This window comes from Littorina saxatilis, linkage group LG13, assembly GCF_037325665.1.
Source record: "Littorina saxatilis isolate snail1 linkage group LG13, US_GU_Lsax_2.0, whole genome shotgun sequence".
Classification (NCBI taxonomy): domain Eukaryota; kingdom Metazoa; phylum Mollusca; class Gastropoda; order Littorinimorpha; family Littorinidae; genus Littorina; species Littorina saxatilis.
The window spans coordinates 1,282,107-1,304,953 of record NC_090257.1 but is presented as its reverse complement, the minus strand read 5'-3'; the positions used below and the strand labels follow the sequence as shown (position 1 = coordinate 1,304,953).

At 40.5% G+C, this 22,847-nt stretch overlaps 2 protein-coding genes across 6 annotated transcripts in view; one reads left to right on the top strand and one right to left on the bottom strand.

Annotated features, from left to right (window-relative positions):
* Window positions 1–13,526, bottom strand: part of LOC138946235 (ubiquitin carboxyl-terminal hydrolase 9X-like) — a 72,078-nt gene extending 58,552 nt beyond the window's left edge. For all 4 annotated transcript variants that reach the window (XM_070317762.1, XM_070317764.1, XM_070317763.1 and 1 more), the window contains exons 1-11: window positions 13,383–13,526; window positions 11,324–11,691; window positions 10,793–10,940; window positions 10,489–10,601; window positions 9,801–9,913; window positions 9,059–9,173; window positions 7,767–7,882; window positions 6,728–6,794; window positions 5,380–5,564; window positions 3,206–3,344; window positions 2,263–2,415 (exon numbers count right to left, since the gene is read on the bottom strand). In XM_070317762.1, the coding sequence (XP_070173863.1) occupies window positions 2,263–2,415; window positions 3,206–3,344; window positions 5,380–5,564; window positions 6,728–6,794; window positions 7,767–7,882; window positions 9,059–9,173; window positions 9,801–9,913; window positions 10,489–10,601; window positions 10,793–10,940; window positions 11,324–11,662 (1,488 nt within the window). In that variant the 5' untranslated portion in view covers window positions 11,663–11,691; window positions 13,383–13,526. The remainder of the gene's footprint in view (window positions 1–2,262; window positions 2,416–3,205; window positions 3,345–5,379; window positions 5,565–6,727; window positions 6,795–7,766; window positions 7,883–9,058; window positions 9,174–9,800; window positions 9,914–10,488; window positions 10,602–10,792; window positions 10,941–11,323; window positions 11,692–13,382) is intronic.
* Window positions 13,527–18,456: 4,930 nt separating this feature from the next.
* The window catches only part of LOC138946225 (propionyl-CoA carboxylase alpha chain, mitochondrial-like), a 34,726-nt gene continuing 30,335 nt past the window's right edge, over window positions 18,457–22,847 (top strand). The window contains exons 1-4 of one of the 2 annotated variants that reach the window (XM_070317752.1): window positions 18,457–18,568; window positions 20,832–20,945; window positions 21,624–21,677; window positions 22,270–22,438. In XM_070317752.1, coding sequence (XP_070173853.1) covers window positions 20,844–20,945; window positions 21,624–21,677; window positions 22,270–22,438 — 325 coding nt within the window. In that variant the 5' untranslated portion in view covers window positions 18,457–18,568; window positions 20,832–20,843. Of the gene's footprint in view, window positions 18,569–19,373; window positions 19,395–20,831; window positions 20,946–21,623; window positions 21,678–22,269; window positions 22,439–22,847 lie in introns of those variants that run through there. The other variant, XM_070317753.1, reaches the window with a different exon arrangement.

The window sequence follows — 22,847 nt, the reverse complement described above, 5'->3', positions numbered from 1 at the left end:
TAGACTCGCCATAACTATTTCTGCTTGGGAACTCTCTACCCAGTATGACTGTGTGGTCTCTCTGTTAATCATATGACTGCGCGCGCGTGTGTGTGTGTGTGTGTGTGTGTGTGCATGTGTGTGTGTGTGTGCATGTGTGTGTGCGTGCTTGCTTGCGTGTGTGTGTGGGTGCGTGCTTGCGTGTGTGAGTGTGTGTTTAACAATGTAAGCCCAGTTTGCTTAGTTTCTTGTTTTATCTCAGTTATTTGTATGCTCGTTTAATTTGTTTTAGAATGAATTTGTAAAGCGCCTGGAGCCAATGGATGGCACTCGCACTATAGAAAAGTTATTTATTATTATCATTATTATTATTTAACCTCTGCAGAGAAATTTCTCCACTGGCCGTCAGACATTTTTTCAAGTGATCAAGGCAAATTCTGGAAACATTGAAATAAATAGTGAAGTACACACACACTCTTCCCTGAAGATTACATGTTTAAATTGGAAAAACAAAATCTGTCCCCACAAATGAGACAATAAAGTTGTACTGTATTAAATTAATGATGTTCGGAAATAACTCTGCTTGGGTTTGTATGTGTTGTGAAAGAGTGAATGCTCTTGTTTTTATTGAGGCAAACTTTCCATGCCACGTTATAGGCAAACCTTTCCATGCCACGTTATAGGCAAGTCACTAGTGAGGCAAACCTTTCCATGCCACGTTATAGGCCAGTCACTAGTGAGGGCTGTGTCAAACGTGGACAAGAAGCATGTGTGGAAAGTTTGTCTCAACAAATGCTAGAGTATTCATTCTTGCACAACCAATACAAACCCGACAGAGGTACTTCCGGAGTTCATCTATTGTACTGCACACAAACCTGACAGTTACTTCCGGAGTTCATCTATTGTACTGCACACAAACCTGACAGTTACTTCCGGAGTTCATCTATTGTACTGCACACAAACCTGACAGTTACTTCCGGAGTTCATCTATTGTACTGCACACAAACCTGACAGTTACTTCCGGAGTTCATCTATTGTACTGCACACAAACCTGACAGTTACTTCCGGAGTTCATCTATTGTACTGCACACAAACCTGACAGTTACTTCCGGAGTTCATCTATTGTACTGCACACAAACCTGACAGTTACTTCCGGAGTTCATCTATTGTACTGCACACAAACCTGACAGGTACTTCCGGAGTTCATCTATTGTACTGCACACAAACCTGACAGTTACTTCCGGAGTTCATCTATTGTACTGCACACAAACCTGACAGCTACTTCCGGAGTTCATCTATTGTACTGCACACAAACCTGACAGTTACTTCCGGAGTTCATCTATTGTACTGCACACAAACCTGACAGTTACTTCCGGAGTTCATCTATTGTACTGCACACAAACCTGACAGTTACTTCCGGAGTTCATCTATTGTACTGCACACAAACCTGACAGTTACTTCCGGAGTTCATCTATTGTACTGCACACAAACCTGACAGTTACTTCCGGAGTTCATCTATTGTACTGCACACAAACCTGACAGTTACTTCCGGAGTTCATCTATTGTACTGCACACAAACCTGACAGTTACTTGCGGAGTTCATCTATTGTACTGCACACAAACCTGACAGTTACTTCCGGAGTTCATCTATTGTACTGCACACAAACCTGACAGTTACTTGCGGAGTTCATCTATTGTACTGCACACAAACCTGACAGTTACTTGCGGAGTTCATCTATTGTACTGCACACAAACCTGACAGTTACTTGCGGAGTTCATCTATTGTACTGCACACAAACCTGACAGTTACTTGCGGAGTTCATCTATTGTACTGCACACAAACCTGACAGTTACTTGCGGAGTTCATCTATTGTACTGCACACAAACCTGACAGTTACTTGCGGAGTTCATCTATTGTACTGCACACAAACCTGACAGTTACTTGCGGAGTTCATCTATTGTACTGCACACAAACCTGACAGTTACTTCCGGAGTTCATCTATTGTACTGCACACAAACCTGACAGTTACTTGCGGAGTTCAACTATTGTACTGCACACAAACCTGACAGTTACTTGCGGAGTTCATCTATTGTACTGCACACAAACCTGACAGTTACTTGCGGAGTTCATCTATTGTACTGCACACAAACCTGACAGTTACTTCCGGAGTTCATCTATTGTACTGCACACAAACCTGACAGTTACTTGCGGAGTTCATCTATTGTACTGCACACAAACCTGACAGTTACTTGCGGAGTTCATCTATTGTACTGCACACAAACCTGAGCATCCCACAGTCTGTCCAGGTCCTCCATGGTCAGAGCTTTTTCCTTGATCATAAAACGCAGGATTTTCTCCAGCTTCTCTGCATACTGTGGCTGATGCAGGCTGTCCCGCAACACGATTGATAGAACATTGTGCTCCTGAATCCATTCCTGTAGCAGATGATAAAGATGATGCTAATCAACCCATTTGGCAAATTGATCAGTGTGGGTGGGGGGCGGTCGGAAAAATAAGTTCTAGGGGTGAAAAGGAAAAAATCTGTCGGGGAATCAGAAACATTGACTTTTTTCCTTGTCCTAATTTTACCATGGACATAAGGTTTTACATAAGGAAAGTAGAAACTGCGATTAAGACCTTGGTCCCATCATGAACCTTTTTATCAAAGCAAGGTCAGAAACAGACCAGTGGTAATTCTCCTTCTACAAAATGTTGTCTTTCTTTGTTTTCAAGACTAATTTTCTCTCTGACTGATAAGTGATATTATAATAAGCTGAATGTTTTATGTTTGCTGAAAAACTTGCACATCGATAAATTTATTACGCCTTACAAAGCTCTCATCTATCAAGATGAAACTTGACTGCAGTCTGTATGTTTGATTTGATCCTCTTAAATGATTGAAGAAAATATGACACTCAGATCACCAATCTTCATCCAGCCAGAAGCTGTCAAAAACTCTAGCCTAGTGTAAGTCATCACTGTGTCATCAAAGGCTAAAGACGTGGACAAACAGGGGACCTATGTATCCTCAGACTACTCTCTCCACTATGTACCCTCAGCCTACTCTCTCCACTACAAAATCACAGCCACAGCAGACAATTAAAGCTTCTGGAATTTGTTCTCTCCAATGTTGCTGTTTTACGCAATATTGTGAAGATGTACCATGTCTGGCTTAACACGGGCAAACATTTTTGAGAGAGAAAGAGCCGAAGAACAAGTACTCACAGCCATTTTCTCTGCAGTAAGCCACTCATCCTCCTCAAGGGGCGTGTGTCGACTGGCGTGAAACGAGACATTGGTGATGACCTTGTTGACCTCATTCAGAGCATTCATTTTGCCGTTGAAAGACGAAATCTGCAGCAACCTTTGAACACGCAAGGCAAAAAAACTCTGATTGACTGTGTATACCCCCTGGCTTCATCTATTACATCTTTAGGAAATCTGAAATGAATAGACTGTCAACTTTCCAAATCATGAATCAAACAAGCCGCGTAAGGCGAAATTACTACATTTAGTCAAGCTGTGGAATTCACAGAATGAAACTGAACGCACTGCATTTTTTAACAATGACCGTAGTCCGCCGCTCGTGCAAAACGCAGTGAAACTGACGAGCCTGTTTAGCGCGGTAGATCGGTCCGGTAGTTTACTGCTGTGCTGCATAGCATGCTTTTCTGTACCTCTCTTCGTTTTAACTTTCTGAGCGTGTTTTTAATCCAAACATATCATATCGATATGTTTTTGGAATCAGGAACCGACAAGGAATAAGACGAAATTGTTTTTAAATCGATTTCGGAAATTTTATTTTGATCAGAAATTTTTAATTTTCAGAGCTTGTTTTTAATCCAAATATAACATATTTATATGTTTTTGGAATTAGAAAATGATGAAGAATAAGATTAACGTAAATTTGGATCATTTTATAAACAATTTTTTTTTAATTACAATGTTCAGATTTTTAATGACCAAACTCATTCATTAGTTTTTAAGCCACCAAGCTGAAATGCAATACCGAAGTCCGGCCTTCGTCGAAGATTGCTTTACAAAAATGTCAATCAATTTGATTGAAAAATTAGGGTGTGACAGTGCCGCCTCAACTTTCACAAAAAGCCGGATATGACGTCATCAAAGACATTTATCGAAAAAAAGAAAAAAACGTCTGGGGATATCATACCCAGGAACTTTCATGTAAAATTTCATAAAGATCGGTCTAGTAGTTTGCTCTGAATCGCTCTACACACACACACACACACACACACACACACACACCACGACCCTCGTCTCGATTCCCCCTCTACGTTAAAACATTAATCAAAACTTGACTAAAATGTAAAAAGAAGAAAGGTTAATCACTGAAACATACCACAACTAACTTTTCTTGATTAAAAAAAATTCTTTCTGATTCTAAGTTCAACAAAGGCTCATGATTCACAACCAGACATACGATCATGGCAACGCATGGCAACGCATGGCAACAATGAAAAGCCTGGCTTCTTGCTGTAAAGAGTGTGACACTTGTGTATAATTAATTGCGTAACTGACGCTAGTGTACACATGCAAAGTTAATGCAGCAAAATATTCTCAGTGTTGTTCCCAGACACAGAGGATAGTAGGTCAGTTGGACCAGGATTCAAAATATATATCGGTCAAAATGTCCAGGCTAGGAAAAAAAAAAGATTGTCAGAAGACATCCTGCTTGTCAAAACGAGCGGACGTTCAACTGGCCTTGGGTCAAAAGTAACTATCCTTTTAAAATGTCTTGTCTTTGTTTCTTTCTTTCAAGACTAATTTTCTCTATAACTGATAAGCAGAATGTTTTATGTTTGCTGAAAACATGCACATACATACATTTATTATGCCTTTAAAGGCTCTCAGCTATCATTATAAAACTTGATTTGAATCTTAATCCTGCTGTCTGTATGTTTGATTTGATCCTCTTCAACGATTTAAACAAATAAACAAAATATGACACTCAGATCACCAATCTTCATACAGCCAGAAGCTGTCAAAAACTCTAGCCTAGTGTAAGTCATCACTGTGTCATCAAAGGCATACTAGGGCACCTGGGTACCCTTGGACCACGCAATCCACTACAAAATCACAGCAGTGATTGGGTCAGAACAATGCGTCAAGAAAGTATGCGTAAATGACCAAAGACCACGGCCTGGGAACAACACTGCATTCTCCCTCTGCATGGGGAGGGGGAACAACACTGCATTCTCCCTCTGCATGGGGAGGGGGAACAACACTGCATTCTCCCTCTGCATGGGGAGGGGGAACAACACTGCATTCTCCCTCTGCATGGGGAGGGGGAACAACACTGCATTCTCCCTCTGCATGGGGAGGGGGAACAACACTGCATTCTCCCTCTGCACGGGGAGGGGGGGTTAACCATGCATTACCTGAGGATCATCTTGAGTCTGAAGATCTCCAGGTTCTTGATGGTCTCCTCCTGGTTAGGCAGTCTGTTTACCAGCTGTTTCAGCGCCTTGATGATGGACGACAGGGCGTCGTTCTTCGCTTCTGTCTTCGATTCCTTCTTCAGCTCCTCGTCGGTTAGCTTGTCCAGAAACTTGGGGACAATTTCCTGTCAGACAAACACCTTGGTGATTCCTACAGTCAGCTCAAATGTACACTAAATATATTACGACTCTGCACAGTATTCTGCGTGATTAGATTCGTAGAGTTTTTGCAAAACATGATAAATGTTGCAACTGTTTGACATTTAACGCTTGAGTCAACACACACCACACCAATGTGCATACGCATACACATGATAAATGTTGCAACTGTTTGACATTTAACGCTTGAGTCAACACACACCACACCAATGTGCATACACATACACATGATAAATGTTGCAACTGTTTGACATTTAATGCTTGAGTCAACACACACCACACCAATGTGCATACACATACACATGATAAATGTTGCAACTGTTTGACATTTAACGCTTGAGTCAACACACACCACACCAATGTGCATACGCATACACATGCACACACCCTCTCTCTCTCCTCTCTCTAAAGTTATGAACTGTCAAACTAAATGTCTTGGTATTGGCTTTTCAGTATTCCTTCTGTATAACGGTCACATGGAAGGTGATCAACCAGCAGACAAGTACAGATATAATCATGATCCGTTGCACCCAAGATTGGGATTTTTTTAGAATTTTTTTTTTATACTCATTACAGGTAAACTAGGATTATCTTCCACTAATCACAGGTCGTTTACATCAATCTGACACTCAGATCACCAATCTTCATCCAGCCAGAAGCTGTCAAAAACTCTAGCCTAGTGTAAGTCATCACTGTGTCAGAAGGTTCTCATAAAATCTGATTGTGCTGAAATAGCTTTCCAGAATCTAAATCTGCCGCAGCCCAAGTTTTACATTTCTTGCAATTGATTCTTCTTTCTTTATTTGGTGTTTAGCGTCGTTTTCAACCATTCAAGGTTATATCGCGACGGAGGGAAGGGGGGAGATGGGATAGAGCCACTTGTCAATTGTTTCTTGTTCACAAAAGCACTAATCAAAAATTTGCTCCAGGGGCTTGCAACGTAGTACAATATATTACCTTACTGGGAGAATGCAAGTTTCCAGTACAAAGGACTTAACATTTCTTACATACTGCTTGACTTGCAATTGATTAATTAAGTTTACATTTTCGATCGAAGTGAGTAAAAAATATGAACGTAAACAATTTCACCACAATGAAACTTCCAAGCCGAAATGTTTTCCAAACTCACCACAATAGGCATGAAGTACTTCTGGATGGTGTTTGTTGTTAGCACTTCAGCGCAGAGACCAAACGGCCTGGAAGAAAGAAAACACATAGCTGTTTAGTCAGAGACAGAAGACATTTACTGGCAACAATGACATTTACTGGCAACAATGACATTTACTGGCAACAATGACATTTACTGGCAACAATGACCGATGGACGTATTCATACTTGCTCAATTCGCATCAAACAATGTTACGTTATGCTCAGAATTTAAGAGTGTGTGCATATGTATTCCTGTGAGTGAACCGGCATGCTTATACATCCAGCCTCCCTTTCAAGCACAAGACATGCAAGAATATACCAGACAAGAAAAATCCTTTCTACAACTCTTCCTACTTGTCCTCATAAGTTTCGTCATCTTCGTTCTCACATGAGTACAGTATTTGTTACTTCCTACTTGTGTAAATAGCCTGGCCTTGACAGAAGACGCCATGAACACAAGTACTTGTGGCCAAAGGAAACACTTCTTCCTACTTGTGCAAATAGTGCAGCCTCACTGAAAACGCTATTTACACAATATGACTTTTCATACTTGTGAAAATAGCTTGGCCTTGCTGAAAATACAATTTACACAAGTACTTGTGTACATAGCCTACTAAGGCTATATACACATGTATAAGTGTAAATAGCGTTTTCAGTGAGGTCATGCTATTTACACAAGTAGAAAATCATTTCTTGTGTAAATAGCGTTGTTTCCCTTGGGCACAAGTACTTGTGTACATTGCTTCTTCTGTTAATTAAGGCCAGGCTATTAACACAAACAGGACAAGTTTCTGCCCTTGACTGGTGTATTGGTGCTTGTCCCATATTACTTCAGCCCTGGAATGCTCTATGTTTGTTGTTGGAATTTCTTGTCTTTTGTTTTCTACTTTGTACTGCAAAATTATATGTTTTGCTAATTCCAGGTAACAAAGGAACTCCCCAGTTACAGAGGCAATGACCAGAAACTGATGAAAGGGGGGAGGTCTTAAAAGGGGGTTGCACTATATCAGGCAGCTCACTTGATGAGACTGGCCACAAGGGGCACAGACAGGGAAGGCCCCTTGGTCAACCTGTCCAGAAGAATCTGGAAGCCCTCCAGCTGTCCAAAGCGGTTCACCAGATCCACAAGCCATCCCTGTGAAAATTGACAACAAATAAAGAAAGAAATACACGAGTCTATAAACAGTCAATAATGCAGTACACACACAGGGGTCATGTAAAAAAGAAACAAGCTAACAGCCGGTCAGGTCAACTCTGCTCGCCACAAAGACTATTTCAAGTGATTGAAATACGCTATGCTGCAGACACAGGCATTCCACGAAAATAACAAGAAGAGCAAACGCTCGATCGAGTCACTTTCGCAGTTCTGAATATTATATGAGGCATCAGATGGACAGGAAGAAATTGCTATTCACAACACAATGAGTCACGTTCACATAAAATTTGAGCCCGGTCACTTTTATAGTTTCCGAGAAAAGCCCAACGTTAAGTTGTGTGTTGCCGAACAGAAAAGGCTAGTTATCTCCCTTGTTTTTCTGATAACGTTCGTAAAAGGCTACAGATGTAAATACTTTGATGTAAAGAATAATCCTACAAAGTTTCAATCACATCCGATGAACTTTGTCAAAGATATAAAATGTCTAATTTTTCCTTTGACGCTGACCTGTGACCTTGAAAAAGGTCAAAGGTCAACGAAACCATCGTTAAAGTGTAGAGGTCATTGGAGGTCACGACTAAACAAAATATGAGCCCGATCGCTTTGATAGTTTCCGAGAAAAGTCCAACGTTAAGGTGGTGTCTACGGACGGCCGGACGGCCGGCCGGACGGCCGGCCGGCCAGACTAACACTGACCGATTACATAGAGTCACTTTTTCTCAAGTGACTCAAAAATAGAACCTATGTTGTGCCTGCTCCTGTTCTGTACAAGGACAGATATCAATATTTGCACAGCACACAAACAGTACATGCTAGCCATTTTCAGAACCTGTATTTTATTAAAGGTATGAACCTAGGATCCCACCAAAACCAGTCTGTTATGCCAACCAGTCAAACACACATAATATGTATTTGTAAGGAAGAAACCAGTCGTACGAAGTATCACCCAGTATTTACGTCCGCTTGCAAAATTCATACCCAGCATTTTGAGATTTTTTTGGTTTCAACTAGTAAATATACTGGAAACTTTCAGTTAGAGCAATCTCTGCACACAGTCTTCCAGGTACTTTTCTAATCTGATAACATCATCCAACCTTTATGTCATTCTGGTCCTAAAAATCTAAATTAAGGATAACCAGTAAATGTGACACTTACCCTCGGTGTTCGCTGATCAGGGGGGCGTGCAAACAGAGACTCCTCTGTCAGCTGACCATTGCTGGACAGCGCTGCAATTGTCTCCGACTGCCGCGAGGAGTTGTATGTATGAAACCTGAAGAGAGACAGCAATATGATAAAACTTAATTCAAGAACAATAACACGTAAGTATGATTTTTTCAATGACATTGTACGCCTTGACGTCTATATTATCATTTCAGTCAAAAGCAACACCACTAGGTGGAAAATGGATGGTTGAAAGTAAGTTACACATGACAGCAATGATAACATTAACAATGAGGGTATCCATTGGGCGCAATATAGTTCTAAACGCCTTTACAAAACTAAAACCATTAAATGCAAAATTCTGTATACAAATCAAATTACGAACCTACTAAAATAAAACTATCAATTTTTCAAACATTAACTTTACTTTCTATAGTTAACATACAGATTTAACAACTAACAAAAATCACAAAAATGATAGATTTTGAAATACATGCACAAGCAATTGATTTGGCATACATACCGATAGCAGGGATATGTCTTAACACACACACACTTCCACATACAGATCAAGCTTCCTAAATACCACAGCCACCTTTTAACCACAAAAACACCACTACGGCAATCACTGTGGAATGAACTGAAAGCCACTCACAAGTGGGTAAAAAATAACAAGACGTTGTAATCCTTGCACAAAGTACAGCCCTAAGCTAGAGATGAAGTAAAAGCCACTCACTTGCACTGAGGGTTGAGTACCATAGCCAGAAGTTCCAGCAGGGGAAACCAGTCCTGTGACAACTTGGTGACACACAGCTCTATCAGCTTCTCACAGTTCTTCAGGATGCATTTCTGTACACACACAAGGACAACCTGAAGATATGCACTCCTTGCAGAAATTACAGTCAGGCTAGAATTGAGCACAACTATAGGACGCTTTGTTGCATGGAAATCTGTGAAAATCCTGTACAACCGGTCTATGCATGATGAAAAAAAAAATCTTACCAACAAAATAATTAAAAAAATAGAACATTTCACTGCAGACAAATCAACCCATTCACTAATATCAACTAAATGGTCTTTACAGTGGATGGTCATACAAATAATAATAAGAAAATCAAAAGATAAAGGACTTAGCTCAGTAATGCGTTAACTCTTCAATATTAAAATGGTGCGAGTCAAAGACTCTGCATGGTTAAAAAATCCTGCATGAACAACTCACATCCTGACATAGCAAACAACAATGAAAACTGATTGGAATAGACGGAGACAAAGTGAGATGTGACAGAAACTGATTGGAATAGACAGAGACAAAGTGAGATGTGACAGAAACTGATTGGAATAGACGGAGACAAAGTGAGATGTGACAGAAACTGACAGATTAAACGAATGCTCAAACTGACAGATTTGCGAATGCTAAAACTTACATGGATCTCATACTTCCAGCCACTGACAGCCTCGTCAGTCAGAATCTTTGTGAATGAGATTGTCAGTCCTTCCCTGAAGAATCTCTGGCAGGCCTCGCTTCGGAGGTCAGCCGCTGAGAGGAAAATGATCCAAGTTTCACTGAACATTTCAATACACTAAAACACACTGAGTCTGAGAGTAAAATCACACACATCAAACTCTTTCACGTCATCATAAGTTGAAAGTTATAGGCAGTTAATACTCCAATGTCTTCATGTTCATACAATTGTCAGGGGGCTTTACAAATCAACACAGGAGCGTTACCTTCTTTGCAGAGTTTGATGGAAGCTTCCAGCAGGACTTCCAACTCTCCCCTGGGTAGAACCGGAACAACCCATCGTGGTCGGTTGATCATCTCATCCAGCTTGGCCAGTTCCACATGAGGGAACTCAGGTTCCTGGTCAGGGTTCACCTGTTACAGACATTCTCTAATTGTACATACAGGTCGAAGTTGCATTTTCTCAGCCCTCAAACAACCTAGTCACTGAGTCACAAACAAAATAACACAATATCTAAAGCTGCAAAGTCTCAGCCCTCAAACAACCTAGTCACAGAGTCACAAACAAAACAATATCTAAAGCTGCGAAGTCTCAGCTCTCTAAACGAGTGTTGAAGGTGCAACTTTCCACAGAAATCTATCTTTTACATTTTGTCGAAAAACATTAAATTATCACCTTTACTTTATTCAGACCACACACACATGTCAAATCCCTCTGTACACTTGTACAGCAAGTAAATTTAATTTCAATAAATCTTTCATACTTTCAGCCAACAATTAGTGTTCAGTCAACTCACCGGAGCGACAGTCTCAGTCCCGTCCCCCTGACCGCCCTCTTCCATGGCCACCGGGTTGACCGTGTTAGTCGGTACCGAATCAGCTGCAGGCTGGTCAGCGGCTGGGGGTACCGTTCCAGGCGGAATCGTCAACGGTCCCCCTACGGCTGGGTTATCCTGTGACTGCTGGGGCTGCGTTGTGATTGGCTGAGTGGCAGCGGCGGTGGTTGGAGGTTGTGTTGTGGGAGGCTGTTGTCCTGGCTGTGGCGGGGTTTGTGCTTGTTGTTGCTGTTGTGGTGGAGCGTTAGGGTCCTGCTGGGTATCCCCACCAGCAGGACTTCCACGCATGACAATCGTCATGTCTGGAGGCTTGGCCCTTTGCCAAGGAGCTGGTGAAGAGAAGACAAAGAGAAGATGCCAAATGAATTTAACTAACTGAAGTAAACATGGTTTCTCATAAAAACTGATTCTTTAAGTTTAAGAAGAAACATCATAATTCATATATTACAAACAATTCATGAATAATATTTAACATACAATGCAAACACATTTGTCAAGGATACATTCAATCAAAATTATATTATTTTTCTGACATGTATGCATTTTAAACAATTCCACTCACATTCACAACATCCAGTTCAATGCAGTGACAAATCTACATCATTAGCAGGAAATTTCAGACATTTTACAATATTACCAAGAAAGAATACAACTATTCTCATGTTCTTCAATTTGAACCCCAAAGAAGCACATACTCTGGCAAGCTTTCCCTAACAATATCATTATCAACAAGCCCTCAAACAAACTATTAAGAGCTGTTTGAATAGACAGGCCTGAAAGTGGCGAGTATTTTACTCGCCATGGCAAGTAGAAACACGTAACCGGCGAGTAGAAATGTTCATTTAGTACTCGCCAAATGCAAGTAAAGTTGCTGAAACAAATTGTTGGTTTGGCTAGTAAAGTTTGTTCTCTGGCTAGTAAATTTTCAGAATCACTAGCCAAAGGCGAGTACACCATTTTTTGGACTTTCAGGGCTGATAGACCCCATGGATATTTCAAATCAAAGTTCTCGTTAGCTTTTAAAATTTAAGCAGAGCAAAGCATGTGGTACAGCTATCTCACGAGAGCTGTAAAAACTAAATGAAGTCCCAGCAACTTTCAAAGCATAACAAAGAGCAAGTTTAACAGATACGTATATCTCCTAATTTTTAGCTGCTCAGATTCCAAAAAGGCCTACATGATTTGAATACTAATAGTAGTAATACTAGTACCGTAATACAGTAATGCTAATAGTTGCTGTACATGTCATATTTCAACACATTTATTCACACACAATTTCAATATTTCTGGATCTAAAGCAAAAGTAAGTAAAACTGAAATGTTTCTTTGCTTTTAAGTTTTCTTTCAATTACTTGCAGTTGCAGTGCACTGAATTAATCTTCTCCACTAGTGCAGTTTTAGGTTAAATCAAGTCTCCTAAATTGTCACTTACTCTGAAAATGCCTAGCGTATAATATGCAACCTTTTCTCAGTTTTTACGAATAGGACTCTGGCAACTTTTCTGAGAAGGCTTTCTGAGAACAGCCTGAGCAAGCAGTTTCCAGCAACTGGAGTTACTAACTAGTAACTTTCTCTGCCAATTAACTGTCTGGGTACACAAACGCCTGCTTCCCTGAACAGACAAAACTGAAACAAAAGGATACTTAACAACTTTCGCACTGTCACCGACTCTAAGATTTGGAATTTCATGCAGGTTATAAATAACACTTAGCTCACACAATCACAATGGCGTTTGATGATCAGACAAAACACGGTCAGATGGGAATGGACTTGTCAATTACACTCCTCGATATGTCATTGAAGCACAAAATGTCACACCAGCACAATTGTTCGAACATGAAGTTGAAATGTCTTTCTATTAATAAATCTCACGCTGTGGTCTGCGACCCAAAACAAGAGTCTGGAAACGACAATCATTGACAGCAGGCTAAAGACAACCGGGAGACCAAAAATGGCCGACAGTGGGGTTTCGATACGGGCTTCCTGATCAAAACAACGATCAAATAAAAGTGATGCGTACCTCAAATGTCAAAACTTCCTGTCAAGTAGTCCTCTGAGAGCAACCCAGATGCCGACATCTGCAGAAAAATGCTAAAAGCTAGGCAAAGTTACATGTAAAACGCAGTTGAACATGCGAAAGAAAATTCGACTGCGGCTTCAGATTAGGGTAATGAATGAATCTCGTTTTTACGAGAACAATAGTTTTTATATTAAGATGTTGAATAAAGATATAATACGTTATTATAACCATTATAAAAATATAAATATGAAAATCGAAATGGCGACTTACAAATAAGTTGTTATTTTCTCGCCCTGAAACGACGGTAACGAGATTCACTCTTTCCAACATGGCAGCCTCCTGTCGACTGCTACGCTCTTCTGCATACTTTCCTTTGCCTTCAGCAACATTGTGTCATTCACAAAAGGTAGAGAGGCAGTAAAAGAGGGCACCTGTATAGCGACGCAATGCAGGATATACTTGTTTAAGGATTGCAGTATGTTTGAAAGGGTAGTTTTAGTGTTTTGTATTCTCAATGTCAAAAAGTTACCGCGGAGGACCGATCCAGAAATTAGTTTCCATGCGTTGTGAAGGGATTTTCCGTTCTCTGAAAAAGTCAGACAGCGAAAGATATTTTCATTTTCTTTTTTTCTCTGGTGCTGTTGGTTGGTTTTCTGTCATTAATACACTAATACTGGACAAATTGCAAGATGAGATGATTTTTGGCTCACGTAAGTGTAGCCTATGCGATGCTAACTTTTGTCTGTCTGTGCGTGCACATGCGTCTGTGCGTGTGTGATAGAAACTTTAACATTTGACTGAGCACCGAAATACTAATTTTACCGGGTTATTATCCAAGCAACAGCTTCAAAGTATTGAAGCAATGATCAACATTTCGTCGGCACGTATGAAGATAAAGTGTGTATTACTTTTCTATTTGTTTTTATCTTCCATCTGTGCTGCAGTTTCACTCACAATCTTCCATTTGAGGTTCATCATCACACTGCATGCTACAAGGTTTGCATAATTCCCTTGCACATTTTCCCCAGAATTTTGTTTGTTTGTTTGTTTGCTTAACGCCCAGCCGACCACGAAGGGCCATATCAGGGCGGTGCTGCTTTGACATATATATAATGTGCGCCACACACAAGACAGAAGTCGCAGGCTTCATGTCTCACCCAGTCACATTATTCTGACACCGGACCAACCAGTCCTAGCACTAACCCCATAATGCCAGACGCCAGGCGGAGCAGCCACTAGATTGCCAATTTTAAAGTCTTAGGTATGACCCGGCCGGGGTTCGAACCCACGACCTCCCGATCACGGGGCGGACGCCTTACCACTAGGCCAACCGTGCCGTTTTTTTCCCCAGAATTCCGCATTCTGTTTTTGGTAACATCAGCTTGTGAAGATAGGCCAAAAGGTCGCATGGACTGCAGCCAATATAAGATGTTTGGTGGCTTGTTCAGTTGTTGACAGACCAGCTTTTTTGTTGGTCCAAGGGGACCATATCGTCTTTTGTTTCATCTTTATCGACCAAGGCCGAAGGCCGCGGTTGATAAATATGAGACAAAAGGCGATATGCTCCCCGAGGACCAACAACAAAATGCTGGTCTGACAACAAGTCACCAAACATCGTTTTTGTCATCATTTTGGTTGTGCAACAAAATGCACAATAACCCACAGGGAGACGAATTTTTAGAATCCAACTCCGGGCCACAAAACATCGTCACAGTAGCACGAGATAACACGTCAAACTTGAATGTGACGTCAAACGTAGGTTGTTGACGCTTTTCTTCCAGTCTGAAAATGTACAGAGCTGCGATCATACCTGTGAATTCAGTAAGTGTTGAGCATATTTCTTTTCTTTTAAGCGTTTATGTCTTTTCGTTGTGGATTTTGCGATTACAGAGATAAGTTGCAAATTGACCATGAGTCGCCGCTGTAATTATCAACATTGATTGGGTCTTTGAGAGTGAATGCTTACAATCGTTGTCCTCGGAAACACAAATCCAAAGCCGCGATGGTTCCACACATCAAACAATCAGCCTGATTGGCTTTTACTTTGACAATCCACGTTTTACCTGAAAGCTCAAACCCATTCACCACCTCGAGTTATTGCATGGGGAACATGAGATTTATTTCCCAGGTGTTTGTGAATGAAAACTTGTGAAAATGATGACAATGGTTGATGTTTACTTGTAGATAATGCACTGTGATCAAAATCAGTAATCCTATTATGGTTAATAAATTCTGACTTTCTCAGTTTGTTCGCGATCTAAATGTTTATCAGCATTGAGCTACTACATATTTATACAGCCTGTGCTCAACATAAAAAGAAGCTTTAGTTAGCAAACAAGCAAAACAAAAAACACACATACAAAAACTCTTTATGGTCGTCTTTAAACATGTTTGTAAGTGCTGAGCATGCACATCTTTTTTTTTAGAATCAGAACAAAAAATCTGAAAAAACACAATTTTTACATTAACAGAAACTGTTATAATCCTTGGTTGAAAAAGCTTGATTCTTCTTCTTCTTTTTCTTCATTCATGGGTTTAGACTCCCACGTTCACTCTTGTTTTTAGCACGAGTGGATTTTTACGTGTATGCAATACAATACAATACAATACAATAACTTTATTAATCTCTAAAAGAGAAATTACATTGCTGAACGTTTGTGTCCGTAATAATAACATACATAAAACATTCAAAATAAACATTTGTTCTTTGTCCTGAGAAAATATAGTACATTGGTTATCACATAAGAAAGTATATTAAAAATAAATTAACATGCATTCACCATCAACAATGCACAAAAGAAAGTCAGCACCTTGCCGTTTTTACCCCGCCATTCAGGCAGCATACGCCGATTTCGGGGGAGGAAAAAGCTCGATGATAATGATTAATATGTATGGACCCGACTCTTAAGGCCTAAACAATTCTGAGAAAATCAAATCTTAAAAAGGAGGTAGTTTCTAAAAAGGAGGTAAATTTACAGAGGTTGTGAAAAGATGATCTGAAAAAGTAAAGCTTCACAAAATTGGGGGGGGGGGGGGGGAGTAAAGGGGGGTTCCACTGTATGACAATAAGCTCAGGTGTGTTCCCAAGCAGGTGTTTGGAGCGTGTCAAGTGCGATGCCTGACGACTACAAAGGTTCTCTTCAAGGATATCTACTGGAACGACAGAGCAGAAGCCAATGAATCGGTAACATCTGTTTTTATTGGGTTTTTTTTAATCTCGTTTTTACCCATATATATTAGTAATGCAACACGGTGGTGCCTGTGATGAACGGTTCCCATCTCCCCCCTTTCCACGTCGCGATATAACCTTGAATGGTTGAAAACGACGTTAAACCTCAAATAAAGAAAGATGATGAACGGACAGCCTTGGGACCAATCCAAAGTGTCCCAACATTGCAGGTGGCCTGTCATGACAGGTATATTTTAGTAGAGATAATAGACAAAGGGTCAACAGAAGATGTCCTTTCATGACAGGTATACTTTAGTAGAGATAATAGACAAAGGGTCAACAGAAGATGTCCTTTCATGACAGGTATACTTTAGTAGAGATAATAGACAAAGGGTCAACAGAAGGTGTCCTTTCATGACAGGTATATTTTAGTAGAGATAATAGACAAAGGGTCAACAGAAGATGTCCTTTCATGACAGGTATACTTTAGTAGAGATAATAGACAAAGGGTCAACAGAAGGTGTCCTTTCATGACAGGTATATTTTAGTAGAGATAATAGACAAAGGGTCAACAGAAGGTGTCCTTTCATGACAGGTATACTTTAGTAGAGATAATAGACAAAGGGTCAACAGAAGGTGTCCTTTCATGACAGGTATACTTTAGTAGAGATAATAGACAAAGGGTCAACAGAAGATGTCCTTTCATGACAGGTATACTTTAGTAGAGATAATAGACAAAGGGTCAACAGAAGGTGTCCTTTCATGACAGGTATATTTTAGTAGAGATAATAGACAAAGGGTCAACAGAAGATGTCCTTTCATGACAGGTATACTTTAGTAGAGATAATAGACAAAGGGTCAACAGAAGGTGTCCTTTCATGACAGGTATATTTTAGTAGAGATAATAGACAAAGGGTCAACAGAAGGTGTCCTTTCATGACAGGTATACTTTAGTAGAGATAATAGACAAAGGGTCAACAGAAGGTGTCCTTTCATGACAGGTATACTTTAGTAGAGATAATAGACAAAGGGTCAACAGAAGGTGTCCTTTCATGACAGGTATACTTCAGTGGAGATAATAGACAAAGGGTCAACAGAAGGTGTCCTTTCATGGGAGGTGTTCTCTCATCAGAGGGGCCGTTCATCACAGGTACCACTGTACTGTGTGTGTCCTTTGGCACAACATATTTCAGCAGTCTTGCTACCTTATTTTGCCGTATTCCCTCAAACTATTTGTGTGGTGTCCACAGAATTATTTGTATGATTGTTTGTTTGCTCTTTGCATAAGTATGTGTATATGCTCTTCAACAAAAGTTAAGGGCTGGTGAAGATAGTGTATAAGTTTTCGTAGTGGAGGCATGTTGCTACAGTGCATTATTTAAGAATAAGAATAAGAATACTTTATTATTTCGTAACTGTGGCAACTTTTAAACGCAAACTAGTGAGCATTTATGGCCAGGACCCTGTTGAATCACACGCAGCACACGTTTTTGCCCTGCCATGTTTTGACATTTGTGACAATTTCATAGGACTTTGTAAACCACCCCCTTTCCCCGATAAACTAAAGCAAACATGTTTAGCATTGCGCAATAAAACTGTCTCCCCAAAATATTTTAGAGCAACGCTCACAGTCCTTTCTTCAATAAAGTTTAAATTCAATTCTTGGACTTTTGATTTTTGTTTGGTTTGATCAGTTCATTTAAAAGAAAAAATTATATTCCTTACGAATATGAAATTCAGTGCTGGCATTCACGCATTAATATATGTTACCATCGCATCTTTTTTTTGTTAATCAATTTAAAGCTCTTCATCATATATTATGAAGCTCAATGACTGTGTGTGTGTGTGTGTACTTGTGTGTTGTGTGTGTGTGTGTGCTTGTGTGTGGTTCACTTTGCAGAAGTTTGACAAAGTGCTGATTGCCAACAGGGGAGAGATAGCCTGCAGAGTTATACAGACATGCCGACGCCTGGGAATCAAGACCGTTGCAGTGCACAGCGATGTCGACTCTTTGGCTGTAAGCGCTGCACAAGCATGTTTTCCTTGACGCAGTGGCAGTAGAATACTGAATAGTCATCGTCAGTTGTATTGCCGTGCACAGCGATGTCGACTCTTTGGCTGTAAGCGCTGCACAAGCATGTTTTTCTTGACGCAGTGGCAGTAGAATACTGTATAGTCATCGTCAGTTGTATTGCCGTGCACAGCGATGTCGACTCTTTGGCTGTAAGCGCTGCACAAGCATGTTTTTCTTGACGCAGTGGCAGTAGAATACTGTATAGTCATCATCAGTTGTATTGCCATGCACAGCGATGTCGACTCTTTGGCTGTGAGTGCTGCACACAGCATGTTTTCCTTGACACAGTGGCAGTAGAATACTGTATAGTCATCGTCAGTTGTATTGCCGTGCACAGCGATGTCGACTCTTTGGCTGTAAGCGCTGCACAAGCATGTTTTCCTTGACGCAGTGGCAGTAGAATACTGTATAGTCATCGTCAGTTGTATTGCCGTGCACAGCGATGTCGACTCTTTGGCTGTAAGCGCTGCACAAGCATGTTTTTCTTGACGCAGTGGCAGTAGAATACTGTATAGTCATCGTCAGTTGTATTGCCGTGCACAGCGATGTCGACTCTTTGGCTGTAAGCGCTGCACAAGCATGTTTTCCTTGACGCAGTGGCAGTAGAATACTGAATAGTCATCATCAGTTGTATTGCCGTGCACAGCGATGTCGACTCTTTGGCTGTGAGTGCTGCACACAGCATGTTTTCCTTGACGCAGTGGCAGTACAATATTGTATAGTCATCATCAGTTGTATTGCCGTGCACAGCGATGTCGACTCTTTGGCTGTAAGCGCTGCACAAGCATGTTTTCCTTGACGCAGTGGCAGTAGAATACTGTATAGTCATCATCAGTTGTATTGCCGTGCACAGCGATGTCGACTCTTTGGCTGAAAGCGCTGCACAAGCATGTTTTCCTTGACGCAGTGGCAGTAGAATACTGAATAGTCATCGTCAGTTGTATTGCCGTCACTGCTGGATACGCTTTAGGCCTCTCCGCAGAAGCTCCACCTGAAGATCCCGGGACCCCTAACTTTTATGAACTTCAGAGGGTACGAAGACCTGGAGGTTCTTGTTTTTTTACTTCTGTGTTCATGGGCAGAAACTCCCAAGTCCACATGTTTTTTGCACGAGCGGGTTTTTATGTGTATGACCGTTTTTACCCCGCCATTCTTAATTTTGGCTTGCACATTCCTGGCTTCACAAAAACACCATGGTCATGTCGGTCATATTAACACGGCGACCCCCCGCGGGTTAGGGGGAGTCTCATATTGGTTGGGACAAGAAAGAATTTACCCGATGCTCCCCAGCATGTCGTAAGAGGCGACTAACGGATTCTGTTTCTCCTTTTACCCTTAAGTGTTTCTTGTATAGAATATAGTCAATTTTTGTAAAAACCGGCACGGTTGGCCTAGTGGTAAGGCGTCCGCCCCGTGATCGGGAGGTCGTGGGTTCGAACCCCGGCCGGGTCATACCTAAGACTTTAAAATTGGCAATCTATCCCATCTCCCCCCTTCCCCCGTCGCGATATAACCTTCGTGGTTGAAAACGACGTTAAACACCAAATAAAGAAAGAAAGAAAGATTAACACGGTGAATTTGTATTGGCACAGATCTGGCAGAACATTTTGTGAAAACAGCTAGGACCGACAGTACATGATAATATAATAGAAATTCAGTGGATCATGGGACCAGTTCTTTTTTGGTTTAATGCATCACAGGACCCCCTCCATACATTTCTGGTACGTTTCTTTTTGGTTTCCAGTGCACGCAGTAAGCAGGGACACACACTTTACAAAGCCCTGAGCTTATCACACTTTACAAAGCCCTGAGCTTATCACACTTTTCCATCCATTATATTAGTTGTATGGACAATAAATGATCTTATGTCTTATGTCTCTATGTTGGAGTATGATGGAGCTCTGAGTTCAGTGTTGTTAGTTTTGATTATGTATTTTCACATTAAAACCCTGTTCAAAGTCATTTAGATCAATGATTGCGTCACGTGTTTTGTAAACCGGTATAAACTAAAAGACAATAAGAATACATATAACAATACCCGGTCATTTTCACTGAAGAAGGGTAAAATGTTGGAGTAATGCTGCACCTATGAGTAAGTTTTAATTGTCCTGAATTTTTTTGATATTACCGCTAACACATCATATTGTATCGTTAAATGCCCAAAACTTCTTTTTTATTTTTAATCTCCATTGATTGTGTGCTGCAGCTACACAAACGTATGGCTGACGAAGCGGTGTGTATTGGCAAGGCCCCTACCAGTGAAAGCTACCTGCGCATGGACAGAATTCTGCAAGCTGTCAAAGACACCGGGGCACAAGCCGTAAGTTTGACCAGCATTTGCAGGACTGTAGAACCCCCTTGTTAAGACCCCCCAATATAAGACTCCCTCCTTTTTAAGACCTTGTCTTTTCAGATTGTCTGTTCATAACCTCTGTAAATGTATCTCCATTTTAAGACTCCCACCTGATTTTCTCAGATTTGTTAGGTCTTAAAAGGGGGGATCCATGTACAGTGATACAAAGTCTGACTGAAGTAAAAATTCTTCAGCAGTGGAATTAATTTTTTTTTTTAAACAGTAAGAGTGAATCAACACAACTAGCTGGGACAAGATGAATATTGTGACGTTCTACCTTTTCACTGGTTGACTTTTAACATTTACTACTGACAGACTGTCCTCACACAAGCAATCTGAAATAGTGATAGGCTTTCCCAACATAAGCCATTTCATTTTGAAATCTATGTTATTTTTTAACACAAACGATCTAAAATGTATGACATAGTGATAGGCTTTCCCAACATAAGCCATTTCATTTTGAAATCTATGTTATTTTTTAACACAAACGATCTAAAATGTATGACATAGTGATAGGCTTTCCCAACATAAGCCATTTCATTTTGAAATCTGTTATTTTTTAACATAAACGATCTAAAATGTATGACATAGTGATAGGCTTTCCCAACATAAGCCATTTCATTTTGAAATCTATGTTATTTTCAGGTTCATCCTGGGTATGGGTTTTTGTCTGAAAACACAACGTTTGCTGCAAAGCTGGTGAGAGCTGTGATATTTTGTACTTTGTAATTTATTTTCACATCTATCTTTATATATTTTATTTCTGTGTTGCATACTGATGTATTCAAAGTATTCCAATGAGCATTTGTTTCATGGAACTTTTTCTTATTTTTTATTTTTTTATTTTTTTTATTTTACTGTGACAAGAAGTTGTTGACAAATAATCATGTACTTGTACACTGTTTCTCTCCTGATCTTGTATATGTTTATGGAATTGAACAGTTTTTACACCCCCGGTATAGGGGTGTGTATAGGTTTCGCTCGATGTGTTTGTTTGTTTGTGTTCGCATATAGATCTCAAGAATGAACGGACCGAACGTCACCAAACTTGGTGAACAGGTTCTATACATTCCTGAGACGGTCCTTACAAAAATTGGGACCAGTCAAACACACGGTTAGGGAGTTATTGGTGGATTAAGATTCTACAAGGACTTATAGAGGCACATATTAATGGTCAAAGGGAAATAACCTTCTCAGTTGGTGGCAGTGAGAATGGTTATTTCCCTTTGACCAACGGGGGTGTTTTTCCTACCTCGGAGGAATTTCTTGTTTTCTGTATGTTTTTCTGCAGAAAGAGATGGGGGTGGAGTTTATTGGACCCAACAGTGAGTCCATCCAAGCCATGGGTGACAAAATCGAGAGCAAGCGAATAGCAAAAAAAGCTGCCGTCAACATGATCCCTGGATATGATGGTGTGGTGGAAGACATGGATCACTGTGTCAAACTGGCAAAGGAAATCGGTGAGGGATCATAATCTGTTGAAAAAAAGAGTACAAGTATTTGTGTTCATGAAAGCATGTTTGGCGTACAATACAGGGGAATTCCACTATATTTCATTTGTACTACAGTTAAACCTGTCTCTAACGGACACCCTTGGGGAATGGTAATAGTGTCCCTATTAGACAGGTGTCCCTTCTTCACAGGTGGAGGGGCCGGGGCAATATTTTACAAAGAGCACGTAAAATGAACAAGACACTTTTTGTCAGTCCTGTAGTATGTATTTATTGGATTGAACATGAGACTCACTGAAAATGTGAGTAAACAAATGATACATGTAGCAAACAACAACAACAACAACAACATCCCCCCCCTCCCACCTACCCCGTTGGGCCGTTCTGTGCATTCAAACTTACGCAAGTCGGACGTCAC